Source organism: Pleurodeles waltl, chromosome 2_2 (genome assembly GCF_031143425.1).
Source record: "Pleurodeles waltl isolate 20211129_DDA chromosome 2_2, aPleWal1.hap1.20221129, whole genome shotgun sequence".
NCBI lineage: Eukaryota > Metazoa > Chordata > Amphibia > Caudata > Salamandridae > Pleurodeles > Pleurodeles waltl.
Window position 1 is genome coordinate 802,613,425 of NC_090439.1, and position 25,889 is coordinate 802,639,313.

General features: G+C 45.9%; 1 protein-coding gene across 2 annotated transcripts in view; it reads left to right on the forward strand.

Moving 5' to 3' along the window:
- E2F5 (E2F transcription factor 5) overlaps positions 1–25,889 on the forward strand; it is a 178,045-nt gene that overhangs the window by 117,784 nt on the left and 34,372 nt on the right. For both annotated transcript variants that reach the window (XM_069220425.1, XM_069220427.1), the window contains exon 8: positions 13,655–13,699. In XM_069220425.1, the coding sequence (XP_069076526.1) occupies positions 13,655–13,699 (45 nt within the window). The remainder of the gene's footprint in view (positions 1–13,654; positions 13,700–25,889) is intronic.

A 25,889-nucleotide genomic window follows, 5' to 3' on the forward strand; every position in this document is an offset into this window, starting at 1 on the left:
AGAGCTTAACCTTTTTAATGTTTTTCTGTTTGGAAACCTTTTCAAACCATTCTACATCACCTTTGCTCAACACCTTTACCGTTAAGCAGCTCGGTTTGTCTGATTTCTGACAGGAAAAATATTTGTTCTTCACAAAATGCCATCCTTTTTTTGTGAAGTGCCAAGTGAATTGGCGAAAGACAGCCCAAACAGACCTCGATCATCCAGACACCTGTGAATACTGTAAAAACATGTTTGAAAGAAGATCAGGCTGTTTGAACTTGAAGACCAAATGTAGGCATGAAAAGGCAGTGCCCAGAAAGATCTGAGGGACATTGAGAGGGTGTTCATTCTATTTTTGCTTCTTCCATCATTTCCAAGGACCCCTTGCAAGGGTGACCCAGGGAAAGATGACAAAAGAAAAAGCAAAGATGTACCCTGAGTATGTCTGGGTCAATGATGTTGAAAGTTGGGTTTCACTACTTACTCGCTGTTGATTGTGGATAACTGTGTTGAAGACTGTATTTAGATTGAAGAGGCATTTAACATGAAAGGATTCCTAATCCATCAGATCCTTCCACCTATCTGCTGAACGGGTCCACATGTTGAGAAAGAGAGGGTGAAACATATCACATATGTCAGACTCTGAATACTCCAGGGTGTACACTCCTTGGAGAGACATGTCTCCAGCAATGTCCCTTTTATCTACTACAGATTATTCTTATGAGCATAGAGCTTCTCCAGTTATATCTTCTGCTTCTTTGTTCCTTCTGCTCCTCTGGTAGCTCCTAAGCCTTCTGTGCCTGCAACATCTATGGAGCCTGTGCTACGTCCACAGTTTACCTCAGACATATACTGATGTCCCTTACACTGGGAGTCCTGGATCTATCTCTCAAAGATCTCAGATTCATAATAGAAGCCATTCTAGGTGTCCGTGTTGCAGAAGATGTCATCATGACTCTCCATTACATCATTATTTTGAACAAAAAAATATTTTTATTGGTTTACTGAACAACAAATGTGAACAATCAGACTTCAGAACAATGTCCTGGGAGATGGAAAGGGGTAACATCCATAGGGGCACTCCATTAAGCACAACAAAATGCATAGGTATCATACAGTTCATATTAAAATCTCATAGAAGCAGTTCGCCCAGCTGCCCTAATTGTCCCAGAAAATTCTTCATGCAGAGTTTTACGAAATAGTTTTTAATGTAGTTGAAGGCCTACCCTTGCGATGTGCATGACACTATTCCATCATTAGGTGGGAATATGTAGTCAAGGATATGTTTTAGTGCAATGTGACCCCTATAATGGCAGGTAAGCTTCTTATTTCTCCACTTATGTGCCCCAGCTTTCACTGCCTGTGCGTAATTGGCCCTTATCCCTCAACGTAAAACTCTCACCTCTGTCTTTACTCTTCCCAAAACCGTGTGGAACGGTTTAGTGGTATCCGGTGATGTAGGTGCCTTCCATTGCATGGCTAGTTGCCTTTTGAACAAAACAAACTCCAAATCAATGAATCTATGGTAATATAAGGTATTTGTCCGTCTTGGTTCTGGGTCATACTCGCAATGGGCATGATTCTGGAGTAGGGGGTCAGTGGGTGCTCCATGATCTGTGTGATCTGGGCAGCAATTAAGTGCCATGCATTTAACACAGACATACCCATACCATGTGCTAAAATCCCGTGGCTGTTATCCTGCATCGTCGGCATTGAGGTGTTGAATTTGGGAACATGTGGTTGATGCGGTGTGGGGATAAGTAGACCTGATGAGTGTAGTTAAACTGTGAACCTGAATCAAGGGTTACGAGAAAAACCTCCTTTACATGACGTAGTACACCTGCCCATATTGGTGGCGTAAGTTGTTGTGGGAGAACAGCATTCCACCTAACAAGTGCTCCCTCCATGAGCATGCCAGTTTTGGTATGTAGTGCTGTGTAGAGTGATGATATAATTCTTTTCTGGCTGGTGTCTGAGAGCAATGTGTGCAGAACAGGCTATTGCGGTTGTTCCCCATCTCCTGTACCCTATGTTTCATGTAGTAATCGGTGGATGGTATGATAAGTCACAAAGTGGCCTGGCCCCAAGTCTGCGAACTCCATGGTGTCCATTAGGACATTATAGTGCTGTCCTTAAAGAGATCCCCTAGGGTTGTGATCCCCCCTTCGGAGCAAGGTGTCCGGTCATGTAGCTAGGTGGGGCCCTCCCAGCATCGGAGATATGTGAATTAGGGGTGAGAATGGTGGGACACGAGATGTACCCCTCACAAATCGAACCCAACACCTTTGAGCATTCCCCATTAGGGCAGACCCCTCTTGTGATTGGCATTTGCAATCTGTGAACCACACATACCTGGGAGTGTCACCTATTCTCTCCCTCACTATCTTTTGGTCTGCGCTCGTACATACACTAAGCCATTGTAGGGGCCATTGCAGTTGTGCTGCAGCATAGTAATGTTCGAAATCTGGGGCGTCCAATCCTCCCTCTGCAATTGGGCATTGGATAGTAGTTAATGCAACCCGCCGTCTTCCCTGTCCCCATATCAGTTTGAGTCGTAGGCCATCAATTCCCAAAAATAACTCCTTGGGAGCAAAATAGGAAGGGCTGCAAAGAAATAGAGAAACCTGGGCAATATTAGCATCTTAGCGATCGCCACCCGTCCCATGGGCGAGTGTGGTATTGACCTCCAGAAGGGGAGCAATCCCCTGATAGAGCGAAGTGTGCGGCCCAAGTTGCCATCTTGAATAGCCTCTGTAGTGTGGTATACTTGAAAGCCCAGGTATTTGATGGACTCGTAGCACCAGGGCAGACGATGCTCCAAGCATATGTCCCTGAGGTGTGAGGGGATCTGAACTAGAGGGAATAAGCATGACTTCAACCAGTTCACCCGTAGACCTGAAAGATCCCCAAAAGTGTCCAATAGCCTCATCACGTCCGCTAAGGATGCATGTACATCTCCAAGATAGTGTGTCTTAAACGTATAATGAGATAACGTGATAAACGTCCATATAGGGGATCCCCCATTCCCTTGCTCGCACGAGTAATTGACAGGCTAGGGGCTCCATGGCAAGGGCAAACAAAAGAGGTGAAAGTGGGCAACCCTGCCTGGTGCCCCTCGAGATCGGAAAGCTATTGGATATAGGTTGTCCTGTTTTCACCCTTGCCATTGGCTTGGTGTACCACGTACGAACCCACTTCTGAAATTTGTATCAAGAGCCCATACGTCAAAGGACCATGAATAGGAGCTCCCAGCTAAGGGTGTTGAATGCCTTCTCGATGTCCAGTGACACTGCCACTCGACCATACGCTGCAGGGGGGTCTCCTGCATTATGCGCAAGAGGCATCTAATGTTAAGAAAGGTACTGCTGCCAGGGATGAACCCAGCTGCCAGGTATGAGACCAGTGTTTTGAAAAGTGGAAGGAGTCTGTTTGCTAATATTTTTCCCAGTGTTTTACAGTCAAGATTAAGCAGAGCTAAAGGTCTATATGACTTTACATCTGTGGGGTCCCGCCCCTGTTTGGGTAAGACCACTATCAGCGCCTCACATTAGGAGGATGGCAGTTCTCCTTGTGTCCACTCCTCTTGGAAAACTTCTAGCAGTAGCTGGGCAAGATGTGCTGATTATGACACATACTATTCTATTGGTAGGCCGTCTGTACCCGGCGTTTTATTTCTGACCATTTGGGCTATAGCTACGCGTATCTCTTCAATCTGGATAGGTTCTTCCAGGGCAGCTGTCTGCACTGGTGAAAGTCAGGGCACAGGAGCACTAGTCATGAATGCCTCTAGTTGCGCAGGGTTGGGGTGTTGAGGTGCTCGATTTAGTGTATGATAATAATCACAGCATCGTTTATGACGGATTGTGTGACGGCCATTGCGCCATTGCGCCATTGCTTAATTTGATGGCTCCTATGGGTGTGTTTTGATGTTCATCGCGGACAAGCCAAGCCAGTAGTCTACCCGCTCAGTCGCCTTCCGCATGTAGTCTCGTTAGATGAAATTTATAGTCATGCTTGCGAAGGAGTATTTCTGCTTCACTATGAAGTTTGAGAGTTCACCAAGATGAGCTGGATAAGCCACCTGACCTGCAATCTCTCGCTGAAGCGGGTGCATCTGGCGCTACAGTGCCATCACTTCTCTGTGTAGTGTATGTCTGATCCCCCAGCTCATAGAATGGCAGCAACCCCTCACCCATTCAGTGGTGCGGAGAGTTGTTGAATGTCTTGTTATGCTCCAAGTAATGCGCGATGCAGATGCAGATGGAGAGTTCTGCCCTGAAGGGGGTCCGAGGGGGCGGTGTTCTCCATTGAAGGACTAGTAGTAGTGGGCAGTGATCAGATAAAGTGCAGGCAAGGTATTCTACTCTCATTACCTTTATTTTATAGTACCCAACAACAAATCTATCCGGGTGTGTCTGTTATGTACTGAGGAATAAAAAGAGTATTCTTCCTCTAGTGGGTGCTTGAGGCGCCCTAAATCGTGGAGCCCATGTACTCAGTTGTTGAGACACCCCTCTACTCGCCGCCCCTCGCATCGAAGGGAGTGAACGGTCAGTTCCACATCTGGTACACAATTAAAATACCCTCCCCACAGGCAAGGAGTCAGAGGGTCACCAAAGAGTGCAATGTGTAAGTGTGTTGAAGAAGTCCCCTTGTGCACAGTTTGGAGCATGAACCCCCACTATCGCCAAGGGTGACCCATTTAAGAACCCCTCCAGGATGACATATCAGACTCTGGCATCTTTCCTGTATGTATGGATCGAGAGTGGTACCCCCGGCGATACACATATTAACACACCTCTAGCAAACGCCGAATGGGACATGCCATATATTTGCCCTCGCCATTTAGGCTTAAGTTTGCAGAGTTCACAGAGATGAGTTTCTGCAGAGTGGCAATTTGCACCAGGTGATGTTTAAGATAAGTGTATATTTGATATCTTTTAGCAGGCGTGGCCATGCCACAGACATTCCAAGTAAGCAGGGTATAGCTCGGCCTGTCTTCAATGGTGTGATCCCCCATTATGGTATCATTTGAAGTAAAATGCCCAACATGTGACACCCTACCCTACCCTGTGTGACCCGCCTGCTGTGTTCCCATTCTGCATGTGGGTGGAGCAGGCCATCCCATCATGTACCACCGGTGTCTTCATCTGCCCCTCTCTTCATCCTCTGCAAAAATAAAACAGTCTGAACTAACCAGTGAACAATTAACAGTAACCACTCAGACGGTTGGTCCATGCCCACACCACCACAATGGCTTATGTTACAGCACATATGTATCCAATTGTATATAGAGGCTAAACCCATCCACGTGAATAACCTGGGTCGTGACATAGAATTCCAGCAAGAGTCGCACCCTTCGGCCACAGCCCTAGTGAGTAAGTTCCCATCCGGTTTTGCAGTAATAGGGGGGAGCGACTGACCCATTGTAAGGGCTAAATGAGGACCCCTCCGCAGGCATCTGTCCCCTGGCTCCTCATATCCTCTCCTCTGTTAGCTGCAAGAATGCTCCTTCTAGCATTGTGCGCTCATGGTGTGGATGTACGTTGTAGCTGGCCAGGCATGGATCAGTCACAGTTCATCTGCAGTGTGAGACATAACGACCTGTCGCTTAGATAGACTAGATGAGGTAGAGTGGGAGCTCCCTGTGTCCGAGCCTGAATTAGAATGGTGCCTCTCCTGGAATATTGCAGAAGTGTTCACTGCATATAGCGTGGTTTCTTCTAGGGCTTTAGCCCTCTCCTTCCCTGCTTGAATTTTAGTGGGTCTGAGTCTTGATCCATTACTTTAACGATGACGCGTAGTAGTAGCCATTCGCCTGCATCATTATCTCCCAGTGACTGTGGTGCAAGCCCCTTAGCATGCATCCATGTCCACGCCTCCTATGGGGTAGAAAAGATGAGTCTTCTACCCATCCACCACTCGGAGCCTAGTAGGGAACAGCAATGCATATTTAATGTTCAATTCCCTGAGGAGTTGCTTGACTTTCACATAGGAGCCCCGTTGCTGTTGCACCTCTGCTGTAAAGTCCAAATAGGCTGTGACAGTGGAGTTCTCAAAGTCCCACGGGCCATGTGCTCGAAAGCACTGTAGGACCAAGTCTCGGTTGCTGTAGTACAGGAAGTGGGCAATTAGTGGGTGAGGTGGGGCCCAAGCCGGGGTTGCCTTTCCTGGGATCCCGTGTGCATGTTCAATTGAGAATAATTTAGGGACTGCGCCGGTCAGTACATTGTCGAGCAACCAATTCTCTATGAAGAGTTCTGTGCATTGGCCTTCTGCTTTCTCAGGGAAGTCCAGGAAGCGGACATTACTCTTGTGGGAGCGCCCATCCACATCCTCCATTCTGTTGTGTAGAGTCGTCACTTCTGTGTTGTTATTTCATCTTAATCTGCAGTTCATCGGTGGGCTTCACAGTACCCAGGGAGGTCTCCATTTCCTGCGCTCTGTCTGCTAGTTTGGTGTTCAGCACGGAGGAGGCCCACATCCTTAGAGCCCGAGAAGATTTTGTGTTCCAACAAGGTTTTGGTTTCCTGGATAGCTTGTAAGATTCTTTCAAAATGCGAGGAATGTGTAAGGAGTGTGGATTCCACCTGTTTCAGCGTAGACATAGCGTCCTCTGGGGGCAGCGAAGAGTAAGATTGGTTTGGGCCTTCTTGTCGCTGGGGTTTGGAGAGTTTAGGCTTCACCATCCTGTTATGGCATGCGATCGGCGTGTTGACGGTCACCCAGTGAGGCCCCAGTTACTGCTGTGCCCGGTGCAGTTGGTTTGGACATCTCTGTCAGGGGGTTCAGCACCTCAGCAGGCTTGGCCAGCGATGCAGTATCACTGTGCGCGGTCTTTGAACACCCTACAGAATATATATATATATATATATATATATATATATATATATATATATATATATATTCCCTGGGTGGGACAGATTACACAGCCAATTATAGAACACCAAGGTCCAGATCCATGCTTGAGATACAGTCCTTTTGCCAGCCGCCAAAGGGGTAAAATCCTGCATGAGTCTCTCAATCTGGGTCTCTATGCCTGTAGGACATACCATTCACTACTTCGTCGGCCACCCCCTCCACCAGTGCGGGCAGGGGGCACTCAAAAATATCAAGCCATTACCATGTGTGTGCACCACTGTCCCCACCTGTCTACGCGCCGGAGCATCAGGTGCTATGTTTCAGCACTAGCCCCTCCTGTCTCGCGGAGGTCTCCTCGTCCACGGTCTGGGCCTGGTAGGGCCGCACGCCACAGTCCTCTGTCTCCCCTGTGGTCTTTCCTGTGACGGGTCGTGTGTGCTCCCACTTATTGAGACAGGGAGGCCCCCACTAACCTCATCTCCGCTCCTTCGATGCACCTCTGAGGCACCGGCGCCTGTCTCAACACCAGTACCGCTCGACAAGACAGGCCATGTCTCCAGGCCTCCGTTTCTTGTCTCTGGCGTATCTTCCTTTTTTTTTTTTTTTTTACTCATTCCGGTATGTCGCTCTAAGATCGTCCGAGACGCCTCGAGCTCCGTCCTCAGCTGGCCCAAAGCGTAGCGCTCCTCCCACTCCACAAGTGACTCCAGCCAGGCTCGTGGCCAAACCCGGGGAACGCGCCTCGGATCAGCTTGCCTCCCCCTGGCTCACCACTGCTTCGCTTGCGTTTCAGCGTGGCCCCCCCTCCGGTCACTGCTATGCTATCAGCTGCTGAGCACAGTGCAGCTCTTCCAGTGTTCAGCCAAGGCAACACCACTCGGTCAAGCCCAAGCACCTCGGCACAGCATGAGCTGCACCTCCAGGTCTGCTCCTCTCCCCTCTGCCGTTCATCGCCTCAGCTATCACCACTTACCACCTACAGAGATCTAACTTTTCATGCCCCCATTACAGCATAGCATCTGGTAGTTGCTACAGGCAACTTGGTCACTGGATGGGCAGGATTATGCAGGATAATATGAGGGCCGTAGACAGAGCTATTCACTAGGCGTCCTACGCGGCAACTATCTTGGCCACCTCCCCTCCTTTCCATCACATCATTATTATAGATCCCATCACGCTACTCATTGTGGAAGATCTACGAGGTGGTCTAAATCATTTCGGCATTCAATGTATCCTCACAGCACATACTCTTATTCCTCCTCCACCATTTAAGTCTGTGGATAATCTCAGAATGTTTCTGAATTTTTAACCTCAATGAAGTCTTCGTTAGAGGTGCTGCCAAGCTTTGACATTCCCCTACCCATGGCCCAACCGACGTGTCCACTCCTGTTTGAGACCCTGCATCATCATACAGCGGCTCTTCCTTTGCTGTCACTGATTCTAAGACTTCTTGATCCTGCAACTGAGTTATTTCTAACCCCTTTATCAGCTCAAATTTGCTGAACGCGCTTACAGAAAAAATATTAGGCATCTGAACTGGACACTCTTCCTGCACTCTTACCCAACTACACCATCTGCGGTATATTAGCAACTGTTATGAGGAGAGGGAGTGTCATTGATTTCCTTGGATGCTATGGCAGCTCTTTTTCAGACACTCTTCACTAATTCCACAAAAAGCTACCTCACAAAGCCAGGAAAGATTTTGCAAGAGGGGATGATGGTATCCGATAAATCATAAGTGCTGCTGCAGATTCAGAAGACTTGGATGGACATGGCTATTGTTGAGGACATCATGGCTCTGCCTTACCGTCTTAAAACCTGAAGCCCAGCAGAGAATTCTAAATCTGCTGTTTTTTGGAACCACTCAGTTTGGAGTCCATGTGTCAGCTTTTAGGCAGTTGGGATGACAAGTTAACTTTCACACAGACTGCAATCAATTCCATTCCATGGTGGTGCGGATCAACAAATCCCCTGAAAATGTCCCCTTATGACCAGATACTCCACATCAGATCATCAACACTGATGTCTCCTTGTTGGGTTGGAGACCTCGCATCCATGGTCATGCATGGTCTTCAGGTCAAAGGAGGGGGGTTGAAGAAATGGTCTACTTACTACATCCATCTTTTAGACCAATACTAGTCCATCTAGCACTCAAGTCTTTCCATCCAAGCTTCTTTCCTGCATTCAAACTGGCACTACAACGGTGCATTACATCAATGAGCAGGTAGGTGCAAGATCCTGAGTTCTGGCTGTAGAAGCCAAGCCAATTTGTAAGTGACTGATTGAGAGGTACCTATGCATTACTACAGTTCACCTACCTATCTTACGAAGTCCAGAAACAGATTCTCTCAGCAGAACAATCCAAGAGGATCATGGATGGGTGCCAGAATTTTGCATGACAACTTATATGAATGTTTTCCAGAAGTTGAGTTATTCACAAATGCAGACAACAAGAACTACTACAATTACTCATCCTGGTACCACTTACAGGGATGTTGGTGAGCGCTGTTTTTATCAGTTGGTCAAAGATGTTTACCTGTGGTTTTCCTCAATTCCCCTGTTTTTCTTCATTATCAAGCTAGTGAAAGACAAGACGATGATGATCCTCACTGCATCACAGAGGCCACAGTAATGTTGGTACACTGACTTTCTTCACCTGTCAAACCAGCCACACAAGAAACTACAGTGCAGTCATGGTCTTCTATTCACACCAGCCTTCCATCATTGATCTTGGCTCCTTCACTTCTACATTATGGACCTTTAGATCTTCCTGAAAATTGCATGAACATTTTGAGAGAAGCCAGCTGTCCTTCCACAAGAAAATCTTATTCCTTTAAATGGAAGAGGTTTTGCATCTGGTGCCTTCAGAGGAACACCAGTCCAACCAGATGTCATGAAGAAGTGGTAGTTCCATACCGCCTCGATTTGACAAAGGTTGGAATGCAGTTTTCTTCAGTAAAGATACTTAGCTGCCATTAGCACTTACAGAAAAACCCTTACAAACATATTTTCAAATAAGCTGTTGTTAAAGCCTTTCTAGAAGATCTAGAAGCCTTTTTAGTAGATCTATGTATGGATCTATATATGGTTTATTTCTCACAGACACCTTCACCTCTCTCTGAGAACGTAATGTAGTTTTGTCAGAATTAATATATCCTTTTGTAACCTATTCATGAGGCTACTTTTCAGCAGATTTCTTGGAAGACATGCTTTCTAGTGGCAGTAACATCCACTCATAAGTTTTGTAAGATCCAGACCCTCTTTTGTAAGGATCCATACACTGTTTTCAATAAAGACAAAGTTGTTCTAAGGGCGCCTCCAGATTTCTTGCCTAAAGTTGTATCTGTTTTTCATGTTAGTCTGATGATTTCTTTACCACCTTTCTTCCGGAATTCCTCTTCTCCAGCTCAGGCGGCTTTGTAGTTGCTGGAAGCTAAAAGGTTTTTTAGATTAAACCTAGATAAGACTAAAGATATTAGACAAACTAACCATCTCTTTAACTGTGGTTCAATAAAGACCGGCTTAACAAATTCAAAGCAGGTTATTTCTAGATGGATTATTTACTGTATTTTGCTGTGCTACAGCTATGAAAATATGTATTTTTCTAGTAGGCCTCAAGCCTGCTCGAAGAGAGGTAGCATTGCTATTGCTGCATCATTGAAAAAACGATTCCAATTCAGACATATTTAAGGTGGCCACCTGGAAGTCCCTACATACTTTCACTAGAAAATACTCTCCTACAACAGATTCCAGAGCAAACGCCCAAGTGGGTTTGCTGCGAGTGGGCCAAGCCTCTTCATAGAATATTTTCAGTTAGTTCTATAGTAAGTTTTTTCATTTGCCACTTCTTCTTCACCTTTCTTAGTGATGGTTTTGCTATAATAACGGAGATCACCTGGAGGAGAAACAATAGCTACTTACAAGTAATATTAGTTCTCGGGGGAGGGGGGGAGAGAGGAAGGTGTACTTCATTATTGCAATAAGCAACCCTCCCTCCTCCTGTGAGAAGGTCAAAGGTAATTACTTTCACCTTTGCTACAATTTTGTGATGGTTGTTTTTTTTTTTTTTTATTGATTACTTTTTTACGGTAAATAGGCACACATTTGCCAAGGTAGCCTTTCATGGGATGTTATAAATTATTTTTATTTTTTTATAAAATTTGGCTTTTAAAAATGTGTGTTTATATTTTTCTACGTACATTGGTTTTTTTTATAAAGTGCTCACAGTTAGCATAGGCGGGACCGTTCGGAGCTTAGGCCTATAATGAACGTTGCGCTGGAGGAGAACTATGATTACAGGTAACTAACTATTCTAGCTGGGAGATCCCGCAAACTGGTAAATATGCTCCTCTTTTGATTGTCTCCTCCAATCTGTGATAATTTCTTTCGGCTGGAGTCTCAGTAGTTTAAAGTTGTATCGCTTGAATTGTGTTCAGTAAGACATTACATTTGTCTCTTGCAAGATCAGAGAAAGTTATTCTCACGTAGCAGCATTCTGAAAGTAGAGGTGCGCTACCCAGGTTCTATTATGCCCGCACCTCGTGCCAAGAGTAAAGTTATTTGTGAAAATGGGCTCAATAGGAGAGAAGGAACATTCAGATGCAGAGGACGAAGAATGTAATGACTCCATGCCAGGCGAGCCACCTCTGGGTTGCCCAACTTGGGACGCCTAATAGTATGAGGCAGTGCTGCTTCACTGGATAAGTCAAAGCAAAGAAATCAATGATTTTGTGAACCAGCCCTGCTAGTCCGGAGCATCTTGGAAAAGAATCTCAGCATTAAAGAACAATCCACTGTCTACAACTGATGCTACACTCAAAAGGTCAATTTGGCAGAGTCTACTCCCTATCTATGATAACTGAGGTAGGCCATGTGCAGGTTGAAGGCTCTGCAAGTTTAAGTTTTAACAGGCAACTGTAAAAACGGGATACATAACGAAAGCTTACTAGCATGGAAGCAGCTGCAATATAAAAACTATCTATTTTCTTTGAAAGGCCATTCCATTACAGCAGGCATATGTGGCAGGTCTAAGTTCTAAAGTTTCTACCCTGTTCCTCTCCAGATAAAAGGATGTGTCTAGTGTCCTCCTAGGAGAAGAAACCGCATTAGAGCATGTCATCACGATGGGTGCACATAGCGCAGAGACATAAGTCTAGCAGCTAGGCAATGTGACAGTCTGGGAAGGAAAAAGTGGTCAATGTTACTTACTTTAGCCCTGGGTTGCAAACCTTGGATTTTCCTGTCATGGGGGAACTACTGTTTAAGCTTAAAATGTACAACATTTTGCAAACTACAATACAGACACCTGTAAGGCAACTTTTTCCCTTGGATTTCTTCGGAGTAGGGGGAAATAATGTCAAGGAACTAGGGTCTCAAGTTTTTACCAGAGCCTTTCTCTCTTCAGTTCATTTGAGAACTGCTGTGCAGAAGGTTTGTCTTTCATTTTCATTTTCTTTGTTTAGAGGGTCTACCTTTTTTTGTTTTTATTTTAGAGGTATTTTTAGGTTTCATAATAGTCTCAGTAGAATTGAAAAGGGGATTAAAAACACACACACACAGTAATAGTAGCTAGCTAATAATGCCACATAATCGGTGCTTAAATTGTAAAAAACGTACCGGTGCCCAAAGCTCTCCTCTTAAACACCTGACTGCTGCAATTAAATGTCCGAACACAGAATACTCCTGAAGCCATCTCTGGCCTCTTCAATCCATTTAAAGCCACTGTCTGCTCCTTCAGCTCACTCTTGCAGCTCTCTGCTATCCCATTGTGACGCATTTTCATTTTTCCTCTTCCTCCGTCTTTCCCATATGTGTCTTTTGCTCGCAGTAAATGCTTGGGGCAGAAAAAATAAGTGCTGGGCCTCAAAAATAAGTGTCGGTACTCCGCACAGGAAACACGCAAAAATTAAGCACTGCACATAATGGGGGTCATTCTGACCCTGGCGGTAAAAACCGCCAGGGCCAACGACCACGGGAGCACCGCCAACAGTCTGGCGGTGCTCCCATGGGCATTCTGACCGCGGCGGTACAGCCGCGGTCAGAAATGGAAAACCGGCGGTGCACCGCCGGTTTCCCGCTGCCCTGGGGAATCCTCCATGGCGGCGCAGCTTGCTGCGCCGCCATGGGGATTCCGAGCCCCATACCGCCATCCTGTTCCTGGCGGTTTTGGCCGCCAGGAAGTGGATGGCGGTATGGGGTGTCGTGGGGCCCCCGGGGGCCCCTGCAGTGCCCATGCCAATGGCAGGGGCACTGCAGGGGCCCCCGTAACAGGGCCCCACAAAGATTTTCAGTGTCTGCCATGCAGACACTGAAAATCGCGATGGGTGCAACTGCACCCGTCGCACCCCTTCCACTCCGCCGGCTCCATTCGGAGCCGGCATCCTCATGGAAGGGTGTTTCCCGCTGGGCTGGCGGGCGGCCTTCTGGCGGTCGCCCGTCAGCCCAGCGGGAAACTCAGAATAACCGCGGCGGTCTTTTGACCGCGCAGCGGTATTCTGCCGGCGGGACTTTGGCGGGCGGCCTCCGCCGCCCGCCAAGGTCAGAATGAGGGCCAATGTGTCTTAACACATATTGTAAAATACTTTTTCTTCACACAAAGCATAATGTATTCCTAAATTGCTGCATTTTTCAGGTGGTTCTCGATCTGTATATTTGGATGGTTATGTTGATAATGAACTTTACATTCCTAGTCTGCCTATTATAATACTGCAATATAACAATCCACGTATCGGGAATTCTAATGGAAAAGGCTCGTAACTGTCTTCTTCTACATATCTTATTTTGCTACTCACGCACGTTTACTCTTCAACAGGCAATATAAGCAGCGATATCATTGATGAACTGATGTCTTCTGATGGTAAGTATTTTTATATTTTGAATATTTTTTTAAAAATATTTCAGTGCTGTTGTCTGTTATTGAGAAACACCGAAAGACATGTTTGGTTTTATGACAAAACAGTATTGTTTGCTTAAAAAGTGTAAATATCAGTCAGTACCACCTTCACAATGTCACTGAATACCTTAAATTAAACCAGTCAAATTGTAGGTACATGCATAGAGCACAGTCTGTACCATACCGTGATAACATGTTTGTTTTTCGGCGATATGGAGCAGTGTGTTGTCTTTTTTAGATGTCACTACAGACAGCTTTTGTTTTCTGGAAAAAAGGCTTGTGTTTGCGCACATCACATAAAATACAGCACATAACATAGAGAAAGGGGCTTGGGGTCAATCTTATTAAGCCACTGGCTAATTTATGCCCAGCCCCTTCAGGAATTGGCTCCATGATCTGTCAGATTTTTAAAAAGCACATTTTACAAAGTGGTCCCCCTCTGCACCCGGCATCAATCATTTCCTCAGCAGATTTTTTGATACCTTTATTTCTGTTGTTTGCTCCCTTTTGTCTTCCCTCTCCGGCAATACGCTCAGAAATGGACTATTGGATTCGAGTATTGGTCATTCACCAGCAGACCGCCTGTCATTCTACCTGGGCCAACCCCCTTAATAAGGAGTTGGAATGTATCAGTTGGGGCAGATTAAACAGATATGGAAATCCAGGTTATTAACATTATTTCTAAGGCTGAAGGTGCTACTAAGCCTGCTAAATACAGGGAGTGCAGAATTATTAGGCAAGTTGTATTTTTGAGGATTAATTTTATTATTGAACAACAACCATGTTCTGAATGAACCCAAAAAACTCATTAATATCAAAGCTGAATATTGTTGGAAGTAGTTTTTAGTTTGTTTTTAGTTTTAGCTATGTTAGGGGGATATCTGTGTGTGCAGGTGACTATTACTGTGCATAATTATTAGGCAACTTAACAAAAAAAAATATATACCCATTTCAATTATTTATTATTACCAGTGAAACCAATATAACATCTTAACATTCACAAATATACATTTCTGACATTCAAAAACAAAACAAAAACAAATCAGTGACCAATATAGCCACCTTTCTTTGCAAGGACACTCAAAAGCCTGCCATCCATGGATTCTGTCAGTGTTTTGATCTGTTCACCATCAACATTGCGTGCAGCAGCAACCACAGCCTCCCAGACACTGTTCAGAGAGGTGTACTGTTTTCCCTCCTTGTAAATCTCACATTTGATGATGGACCACAGGTTCTCAATGGGGTTCAGATCAGGTGAACAAGGAGGCCATGTCATTAGATTTCCTTCTTTTATACCCTTTCTTACCAGCCACGCTGTGGAGTACTTGGACGCGTGTGATGGAGCATTGTCCTGCATGAAAATCATGTTTTTTCTTGAAGGATGCAGACTTCTTCCTGTACCACTGCTTGAAGAAGGTGTCTTCCAGGAACTGGCAGTAGGACTGGGAGTTGAGCTTGACTCCATCCTCAACCCGAAAAGGCCCCACAAGCTCATCTTTGATGATACCAGCCCAAACCAGTACTCCACCTCCACCTTGCTGGCGTCTGAGTCGGACTGGAGCTCTCTGCCCTTTACCAATCCAGCCACGGGCCCATCCATCTGGCCCATCAAGACTCACTCTCATTTCATCAGTCCATAAAACCTTATAAAAATCAGTCTTGAGATATTTCTTGGCCCAGTCTTGACGTTTCAGCTTGTGTGTCTTGTTCAGTGGTGGTCGTCTTTCAGCCTTTCTTACCTTGGCCATGTCTCTGAGTATTGCACACCTTGTGCTTTTGGGCACTCCAGTGATGTTGCAGCTCTGAAATATGGCCAAACTGGTGGCAAGTGGCATCGTGGCAGCTGCACGCTTGACTTTTCTCAGTTCATGGGCAGTTATTTTGCACCTTGGTTTTTCCACACGCTTCTTGCGACCCTGTTGACTATTTTGAATGAAACGCTTGATTGTTCGATGATCACGCTTCAGAAGCTTTGCAATTTTAAGAGTGCTGCATCCCTCTGCAAGATATTTCACTATTTTGGACTTTTCTGAGCCTGTCAAGTCCTTCTTTTGACCCATTTTGCCAAAGGAAAGGAAGTTGCCTAATAATTATGCACACCTGATATAGGGTGTTGATGTCATTAGACCACACCCCTTCTCATTACAGAGATGCACATCACCTAATATGCTTAATTGGTAGTAGGCTTTCGAGCCTATACAGCTTGGAGTAAGACAACATGCATAAAGAGGATGATGTGGTCAAAATACTCATTTGCCTAATAATTCTGCACTCCCTGTAATTAAACGGGGTTTTAATACTGGCCTGCCACACCTTATAGAAGAGGGTGTTTTAACAGAAGGTAGAGAACTAAAGCCTCATCCCCGGGAGAATTCTTTGGCTGTTTGAAATTGTGACCGCATTTTCAGTAGTTCCCTGATTATTCCTCGAAGACTTTAATTGATAGAACATGTGGACATATCCTGTCCTCTTTGGAGTTCATTACTATTTGATGGACTCATAATAGATGAACTGAAAAATATTAAGGTTTTAATGGTTATGAGTATATATGTGGGAGACATCATTGTGAGTTTTGTCCTGAAGAAGGTGGTCGACATCTTCATATTCTACAGAAACGCGTTGACTTACAAATGTGGACTAAATCGGTTGAACTTTGGGATGCAGTTGAGGATAATTTGGAAATCCCATGCATGTGGAATCATGATTTTTACAGATTAGTAATGATATAGACAGATGTGAGTTGTGTTATGTGTTTCTCTTGTTGCATGTTTTTAACTCATTCTTTTTACATTTTTTTCATTATTTGTGCCATATATATTTTTTATGTTTTTGATAGCATGCTGAAGTATATTTTACAATGCATCATGATTTACGCTGTATATTGGTAATGTGTCTTATTTAATGCCAGGGCACACTGGACAATTTACCAACTGATAACGGTTTGGTCAAAGGTGTGGCACTATTTGACCCGTGCTGTGGCCTATGTGAAGTTAAAGCTTGTGGCATTCTGACATCATTGTGATATTAAGCCTTGCTGTGTTTGATGAAACATTGGGTGGTAATGTATAACTGAGGGTTGAGTGTATGTGGTTAACCGCACCAATATTCTTATGTGAGTTTCCATTGGGACAATTTTTGACTTGTCATTATCCAGGGTAGGCCAGACTAGTATTCCAGTCTCAAGAGTTCCACTCCAAGCCCAAATAGTAGTCTGATCTCAAGAGTTCCACTCCAAGTCTGTCTTAAAGTTGAAAGTGTTTTGGCGCCGAAATGCTATATAGCACGCAAGTTCCCATGGGGCCAACTGCCCAAAATCATTCATACCTGCACCTGCAGGCTCTGAACAACTGGAGATCCAAAGCGCCCCCTCCAAGGGCATTGGAGTAGCAGCAGCTGGTTCAGGTTAGTTCATTGCATGTGGCCCTGGCAGGCTGCGCTTGTTGTCTTCCATCGTCACTCGCGGTCATACAGGTGCAGCGACTCGTGTTTCGTCGTGGCTCCTACATGCTGGTTAAGTCCTTTGGCCAGTCCCAGGGTGCATGATTTAGGGGTGGAGGGAAAATAGTGCAACGATCCTGTCTCTAATCCTCTGTCATGGTACAGGTCCGTAGGGGTCCCCACAGTGGCCTTTCCCCTTCGGTGACAAATCCAACCATGTCAGTCTTCTTGTTTGATCTCGGTGGCCCCCTTTGGCATAAGGGGTCATTATCTCTCCACTGCACATAGGGGCCCACCCGATCAGCACCGTAGATTTCTTCATGTTGACTCTCCTGCCAAACGAGGTTCCTGGCTCACCACTGCATATTGGCTATGGCCTACTCAGCACAGCAACCTGTCCACGTCAGTCCCTCCTGGCATTTGGGGTTTCCGGTCCCTCACTGAACTGGATTGATGACCTGTTATACACAGAGATGATCACGGCTCACTTCACGGCAGCTCCTCCTCTGGCATATGGGGGTCGGCACACCGACAGCAAGCTGATTGGTGCAGCAGTCGTCACCTCACACCTTGCAAAGGGAGTCTACTTAACAGGATTCCATGCTAGACCGTGCTCCCTCTAGCGCTCTCTTCTTCCTCAGGGCACACTGATCTTGACATGCAGGCAGGTAATGGTGCTCCAGGGCAGATGGTCTTGAATTCCCTGGGTGATGTCCCCTCACCCAGCTTGGAGACTAGCAGGACTTGGCCCCCAGTCCTAGTCACAGGCAGATGTCACGCATAGCTTCTCCTCGCACAACCCAGCTGGCTGCTTAACAGTTGATAACTTTTGAGGTCTTAAGGTCCCCCTCTTATAGTCCATTTCCAGACACCAAGTGTGGTTTAGAGTTGGAGTATTTGAGGCTTATATTGGGGGGGTGCTTCCTTTTAAAGTGCCCACTCTGCGCTCTCTTCCCCCAGAAAGCACTCTGTCACAGCAGAAGTGATTTCAAAGCTGATAGCCCCACAACAAAGGCCATGGGAGTCACTAGAGTTCACACCTGCATGTCATTCACAGTGATATGTTTACCAAAAAGTTAGCTCAGGACCTATGCCCTCCTCTTTGTGATTGTCCTATCAGACCCATCTCCTTCCTCAGATGTTCCCATGCCCCATTGCTTGTGATTTCTCTCTGTATAGAAGACCCTCCTTTGAAGTGTACGGGGAGCCTGACACTCCCTTCTCTAGTGTGTCCCACCCAGCTTACAAGAATGCAGCAATACCCAAGTCTATCTGGGTGGTGGGGGATTTCTGTACCATCTCATGTTTCTCCATGTAGCCCCGGGTCTCCCAAAATGTAACCCAGATTCAAACATGTACTGAACCATTCACAGGCACACATACCTGTACCCAGTACATGTATACGGCACACATGCAGTACTCAGTACAGAATTAGCTCTGAAGTGTATCACTCAGAGGCACACATACATCCAGCATATGTACACTTAACATGCACTGCACTACACACCAAACTGATGTAGGCCAATCATGAGTTAAACCCAAGGAGCGCAACTTTAAATGAGTGAGACTGTAGGCCTCACACCAGTGACACATAAAAAGTACCTGTTCACTCCTACTGATCGCTACTCTGTATGGTACCATCACTGCATTTGTGCTGCTTAACTCTTGGTAAAGGAAGTAGCCCTTCACCAGTATGAGGATAGCTATTTGGACGCATCTCCCCTTCCAACAAGATCCAGTGCGTGAAACAGCCATATGTCATGGCCCATGTGCATGATCTGAGTTTGACTCCGACAACAAAAGTCAGCATTAGAGATCCAGACACCAGTACCCTTGGGGCTATCAGGGCAGTAGTGAACGACCATTACCATGCAGAGGACTTTTCCATCCCAACATCATCCATTGATTAGGACCACTGGGAAGCTGGGCCATGCCTGAGTTTTCACTCTTGGACTCCTTGGCTTCCATTTGTGATGCAACCTGGTTCCATATTTGGTCTTGGCTTGGGTCTTACGTAGGGTGGCTTTTCCCCCCACCCCCCACCCGCTACCCCTGTGACCCATGCCTTTGTCCCACAAATAGCAATGGCAGCATTGGTTCAAGCATTCTCGCACCATCTCTTTTATCTGCTCTCCATTTGTGCCTTTACTGTTGCTCCTTTTTCCCCGACCTCACCTTCGCTGTGATGGCTGCAAACACAGGGTCCTTCCCTTTTTGGCCTTTTTTGGCCCCTCCTCTCTTTGCTCACTTGCTTGTGTTCATGTTCCATTTCTTTGACTCCTCTCTTGCCCCCTTGTTTCTCTTTGTGTTCTTCCCAGTCAACGTCCTGGCCTCTCTCTCAGCTGTCCTTTGGTGCCCCTGCACTGCCCTGTTTATTTGGGCCTTCTTTGACTATAGTTGGCAGTTTCAGCATCCACTGTTTACCAAACTTGGCAGCAACTGCCCTTGATACTTTCATTATTTCTTAAACCTCGCCTGGCTGCTCCATTTCATCCCCCACCATCCTTGCTTCATGCACTGTAAGTCTGTAATGTTCTCTGGGGGAGGTCCCTTGTCTGTTGTCTGGATTCTTGTAATCATTGCAGCTCCTCAGCCCGGTGCCTTTGCCATCTGGGTTCGCTGCTCCATTTGGGCCTCTATGCCCTTTCTTGCTCATAAGTCCGTGTGTGTTTCCTTGCAATTAAATTAAAGCCTTGGCAGCTTGCTTCCAGCACCACCTTTTCACTTCTGGGCTCTCAGAGGCCTCTCCACTCCTAGGCCATCACGTTTCACTGTGTCTACCTTACTGTGCTTGCAGCAGTGGGTTCCTGCAAGTTAATAATGTCGCTGGGCTGCTGCTTCAGACTGTTGGAGCCTCCTCGCTCACAGTACCTGTCCCAGAAGGTTCCAGTGAGCCTTCAGGTGTCTTATCTTAGCGAGCAGCCTGGGGGGAGGGCAGTGATGTGTGAGATTTTGCAGAGAAGTCAGGGTCACATCAGCAGTTTGATCTGGCTGTCCTAGGTCTCTGCAGATCCTCTCCTCATGTTGGTTGTCTGTGAGGTCTAAGTTGTATCACTGGTCTTAACCGCCTGTCCCCTACCGCTGCAGCCCTCACCCTGTTTCCAGATCCCGAAATCCAGTTGTCCCCTGTTGCTTGCTGTCCCTGGGGACCTGTCTGTTTTTGCTATACGCTTCTTGCCACTCTGACATAATCACTCTCCAATTGGGCCCCAACGTTGCGTTGTGACCCGTGCTGGCTGCCAGCTGTCAATCATGTCCCTTTTCAGTGCTTGTTTTGCACACCTTCCTCACCTTGTTCAAAGGGCCTCTGTGCTACTGTCCGAAGCACCATATTGTCTGGTCTTGATTGATCTTTGACCCTAGTGCAGGGGTTTAAATGCATTTATGTCCCTGTACACCAATTGGCCTGTCAGATTGCCGCCTACCCCATCCATGGGACGGGCATTTCGTGCCTGTTAGAAATGGGGTCTCTAGTTGGCAGAGGTATACACCCTTGTCCAAGTAGGGATCACAATCCTAGTCAGGGTAAGTAACACACAATCCAAATTATCCTAGGCCCACCCTCTGGTAGCTTGGCACTGAGCAGTCAGTCTTAACTTAGAAGGCAATGTGTAAAGTATTTGTGCAATAAAACAGTGAGAACACTAAAAAAATACACCACACAGGTTTAGAAAAATAGAAGATATTTATCTGGGTAAATTAAGGTCAAAATGATCAAGATTTGTTGAGCACCAGTTGAGATATCACTTTTGCAATAATAAGAAGACTCTTTGATCTTTAAAAATCAACATATTTCTCTTGTGTGCACAAATGACCTAGTAAGCATCAAAATTACATGCACGAAGACCGCAGAGGAGGAGATGCGTGGAAAAAGGAAGGTGTGTGTTGGATTTCCTGGCGCACACAAACAATGCGTCGATTCGTCCCACGCTGCAAGGGCTCTGCATCGATTTTCGGGGTGCAGTCATGGATCCTCAGTGCGATGTGGGGTCTTTTGACGCCCAGGGGCGATGTGTGGAAATCCTGGGTGTGCGGAGCGAAGTCACAGGTGCTGCATCGATCCGGTGTGGCGATGCGTCTGAGTTTCTGTCGGACAGCAGGTGCTGCTTCGATTCCTCACGCAGGAAGTCGGGCTGCGTTGTTTTGGCGATGCGTTGATCCGGTATGGCTGTGTGTCAGTGTTCCAGTCGCAACGCTCTCCACTGGGGGAGCTGCGCTGCATCGTTCCCATTCAGCGACACGCAATTCTTTCACCGCTGGGTAGACTGTGCGTCGTTTCCGGCAGGCTGTGCATCGATTTTTGCCGCACAAGGAATTGCCTTGAAGAGGAGAAGTCTTTTTGGCCCTGAGACTTCAGGAACAGGAGGCAAGCTCAATCCAAGCCCTTGGAGAGCACTTCTCAGCAGAGCCAGAGGCCAGCAAAGCAGCAGGGCAACAACAAGGCAGCAGTCCTTCACAGCAGAGCAGTCCAGGTGAGTCCTTTGGGCAGCCAGGCAGCTCCTCTTGGCAGGTTGCTAGATCTCAGAGTGTCTGTCCCAGGAAGTGTCTGAGTGGGTGGGGGTCACGGACCGAGTTGATATACCCCAAAGTGCCTTTGAAGTGGGGGAGGCTTCAAAGAGTGGTTTTGAATTACACAAAGTCACCTTTCAGTACAGGTCTGCCTGCCAGGGTCCCAGTAGGGTTTTGGCGGTCAATTGTGTGAGGGCAGGTCACTAGCCTTTGAAATGTAAGTGTGAGGCCCCTCCACGCTTCCAGCGCACGAAGACCCATTCAGTATGCAGATGAGTGCATGTGTGACTGAGTATCCTGTGTTTGTCTGGGTGGAATGAACAAGGGAGCTGTCAACCAGCCCAACCCAGACGTGGATTGGAGACAGGCTGTAAGGCACAGATGGATTTCAAATGCAGAGAAATGCTCACTTTTCTAAAAGTGGCCTTTCTCAAATAGTAATATAAAATCCAACCTTGCCTATAAGCAGGATTTTCAATTATCATTCTGGCCAAACTAAACATGACCTGTTTACCCCTTTCTGATCAGAATCTACCACTCAAACAGTATATGACAGTAGCCCTAATGTTAGTCTATGAAAGGAGCATGCCTCACTGCAGTGGAAAACGAATTTAGGAGTTTTCCACTACCAGGACATATACAAAACACAGGTATATGTCTTGCCAGTTACCTACACAGCACCGTGCCCTATGGGTTAACTAGGGCCTAACTTAGGGGTGACGTATATGTAGAAAAAGGGATGTTTAAGGCTTGGCAAGTACTTTTAAATGCCAAGTCGAAGTGGCAGTGTAACTGCACACACAGGCCTTGGAATGGCAGGCCTGAGACATGGTTAAGGGGCTACTTATGTGGGTAGTCAGTTCTGCAGGCCCAATAGTTGCATTTAATTTACAGGCCCTAGGCACATGTAGTGCACTTTACTAGGGACTTAAAAGAAAATTAAATATGCCAATTTAGTATGAGCCAATGTTTCCATGTTTTGAGGGAGAGAGCATATGCACTCTAGCACGTATTAGCAGTGGTAAAGTGTGCAGAGTCCTAAAACCAGCAAAAACAGTGTCAGAAAAGTGAAGGCAGGCAGGCAAAACGTTGGGGGATGACCACCTTAAGGCTGTCAGGTCTAACAGTGCCCATTTTGCTTTCTGCACCCTTGGACTTGTTTCTGGTGCAGGAGCACCCTGATTTTTTAGCCCCTGCGGTCTCCTAAACACGTTCCTTTCATGAGCTGCAATTATAGTACCCTGCTGCGCTTCCATCTTCTGCATGCCGTAGCCCATGATAATACACCGGCTGAATGAGGTGCGGTGAGTCGGTGAGTGGGCTGGCCTCCTCGATTGCCCGAGGCATTTTTAGAAAGTGATTGACACAATTTCAGCCAGTTTATCAAATTGATTCATATTGGGCTGATACATAGTTTAAAATTGCCGTTCGAGTTTTGCTGTCTGGGCCATACCTTTCAATAATAAATGTTGACTTTGAGACATCCATGGTGCGCTTAGAAAGCACATCGAAATCAAATAAAAGTGGAATTAAACCCCATTCAAACAAATAAGTAGCCTTACTGGTGCCATCCTATGCTATAAAAAACAAAAATGCAAATTATAATGCCTCATGCATAGACGTAATTGGTTACAATAGCAAGTAGTCATCTACAATGTTTTATACACCGTAACGTTAACTAATATATTATTGATGGAATAATAAAACCCAATTTTTTTATCTTCATCTGTTAAAATAAGTAAAAATGAAATCACAACAGTCCAATAGTAAATACAGTGTATCTTTCTCCTTTCATGTCCTAGAACAAAAATAGCCTAACTAAGATACTTCTAGCTGGTATTTCTTATGCATCCATTATCCTAGCACTGGCTTTCTGCCTATATGTTAGACCTGGCATCCTTGGCTGTGGTTCTCCCCTAACTTGCTGCTTCCAGCCTTCAGGTTTGCTGACTTGGTTTTTGCAGCTTTAGAACTCTACTTACTTTACCACTGCTACCCAGTTCTAAAGTGCTTGTACTTTCTCCTTAAAACATGGTAGAATTGGCTCATTCCCCATTTACATATTTAATTTACTTGTAGGTCCCTAGTAAAGTAGCATTACCAGTACCCAGGGCCTATGCTACTATGGACTGCAGCACTGATTGCGCCACCCACTTTAGTCCTTTAAACTGCAGCCTTTGTGTGCAATTTTAAACTGCATGTTGACCTGGCAAAATGAACCTTTTGGCAGGCCCAAACCCTATTTTTTAAAATGCATACGTCACCACTAAGGTAGAACCTGAACAGCTCAGAGGGCTGGGTGCAGATTATTTGAAAAGTAGGACATGCACTTTTAAGTTTTACATGCCCTGGTAGTGAAAATCTCTTAAATTAGTTATTCATTACTGCAAGGCCTACCTCTCCTGGAGTATAGGATTGGAGTTACCTTATTAAATTTATTAAGCTCTAACATCCAAATAGTAACAAGCAACTAGTTCATGTTTGGTATCTTTGGTATCGTAATGATAAATCCTATCTTATGGTGAAGTTGGATTTTAAATTGAAATGTTGAAAATGCCCCTTTTAGAAAGTTAAAAGAACAGTTGATGGATGGATTGCTGAACAATCCAAACATTCACTCCCAATCACAGATCTGGGTTTAATCCATCTGTTTCTGCTCACCACTCCACCCCAGTTTGGATCCCGCCATATGCAAATCAGTCTTGACACTGCTCCCCGTGGAAACAGTCCAGCCCAGACTGCCAAGCCAGGTCCTTCCTGTGCCGGAAACAAGTATCTTGGGACTGGTTTTGGGGTATCATTCCTCAACAGCCAGGCTAGCTTGAATCCAGTGGCACAATGAGCTCAGGACCCACGTCTGGACATACCCTTCCCACTTGGAGCTGCAAAAGCAAAAAGAAAAGATGATGGACGGAATGCTGAACAATGAAAACATTCATCCCAGTCACAGATCTGGGTTTAATCCATCATACACATGGACCCATATAGAGTTATTATATGTTGTATATAAAATGTTCTCAGTGCATTTGTATTCTTGAATAAGTATTTACTGGCATCATCCCTTATGTCATAATTATATTTATACTATTCATTTATTTGGTCTCCTGCACTCTGTGTTTTACAAGTTCCTGAAGATTCTTACACTCAAGGTTCTTAGCAATCCATTCCACAATTACCCCAGTACAAATTTTCAGAGTTTATTATTTATAGGCTCCGTCACTATGTTAATCGTTTCTGTCCTCTCTGATAAGTCTTCAGCTTCTCTTTCATTCCTACTCAGTTGTAATTCTTTGTCTTGTGTCTTTTCCATAATACCCTTTTTCCATGTAGGTCTTGTGGTGCTCCTAGTGGAAAAGCCAATGTTATTGCTATACAGTGTTTCACTAGCAGAAGGCCTAATGCTGCAAATGTGTCTCTTCCTTTTTTAGCCTATGGGGCAGTGTCTGATTGTTTGCCGCTATCTTAATGTCTGTCATTTGTTAGAGTCTTGTCACCACTTCTCTTCAAAACTTGGATACAGTTCTGCAAGTCCAAGTCCTTTACAGACATTTGGTATGTCACGCGCCACATGTCGGCCAAACTGAGGACTGTTTGGGTACATCTGTTATAACCTGGGAGCGGGGAGGCTCAGGCATGAGTGACGTGTATATAATTAAAAAGTGCCAGTTTTAATATTGTATTGTTAGCAATTCCCTGCATTTGGCACACAGGGTTTCTCCCATTCTGTGTCCATCAACCATGCTTGTAAATCATTACTCCATGACTTTCTCCGTTTTACAAGGAGTTGTCTCCTGTCAGGTGTCAGGGCTTTATTTATTCTCAAAACCAGCCTATGATGGGGCGTGGCCGGGCCACGAAGCAAGATGGCCGCCTAGAGTGTGAGCTCTGTGCCTCGGCGCTTCTGGGGGGGCAGTGGGGGCGCAGAGACAGCCGGAAAACACACCGCACCCGGTGCTACTCACTCTACCAACTGCCATGCCTCGGACCAGTGCCCAGGGACTCCGTAGAGGCGAGTCTGGGGGCCAGAAACTCGCGACTCGCTCCCGGCAGAGAGGGCCTGGCTGGAGGGGCGGAGTCGCATCATCCGAAGGCCGCAGCTGGCATGCTCGCAGCGGCTACGAGCTGGCCTGGTGAGCCGCGGGAACTGCGAAGAACTGTGAAGACCTGTGACTGTTTATATTCGATATCTGGCTTCCCCGGACTCCGG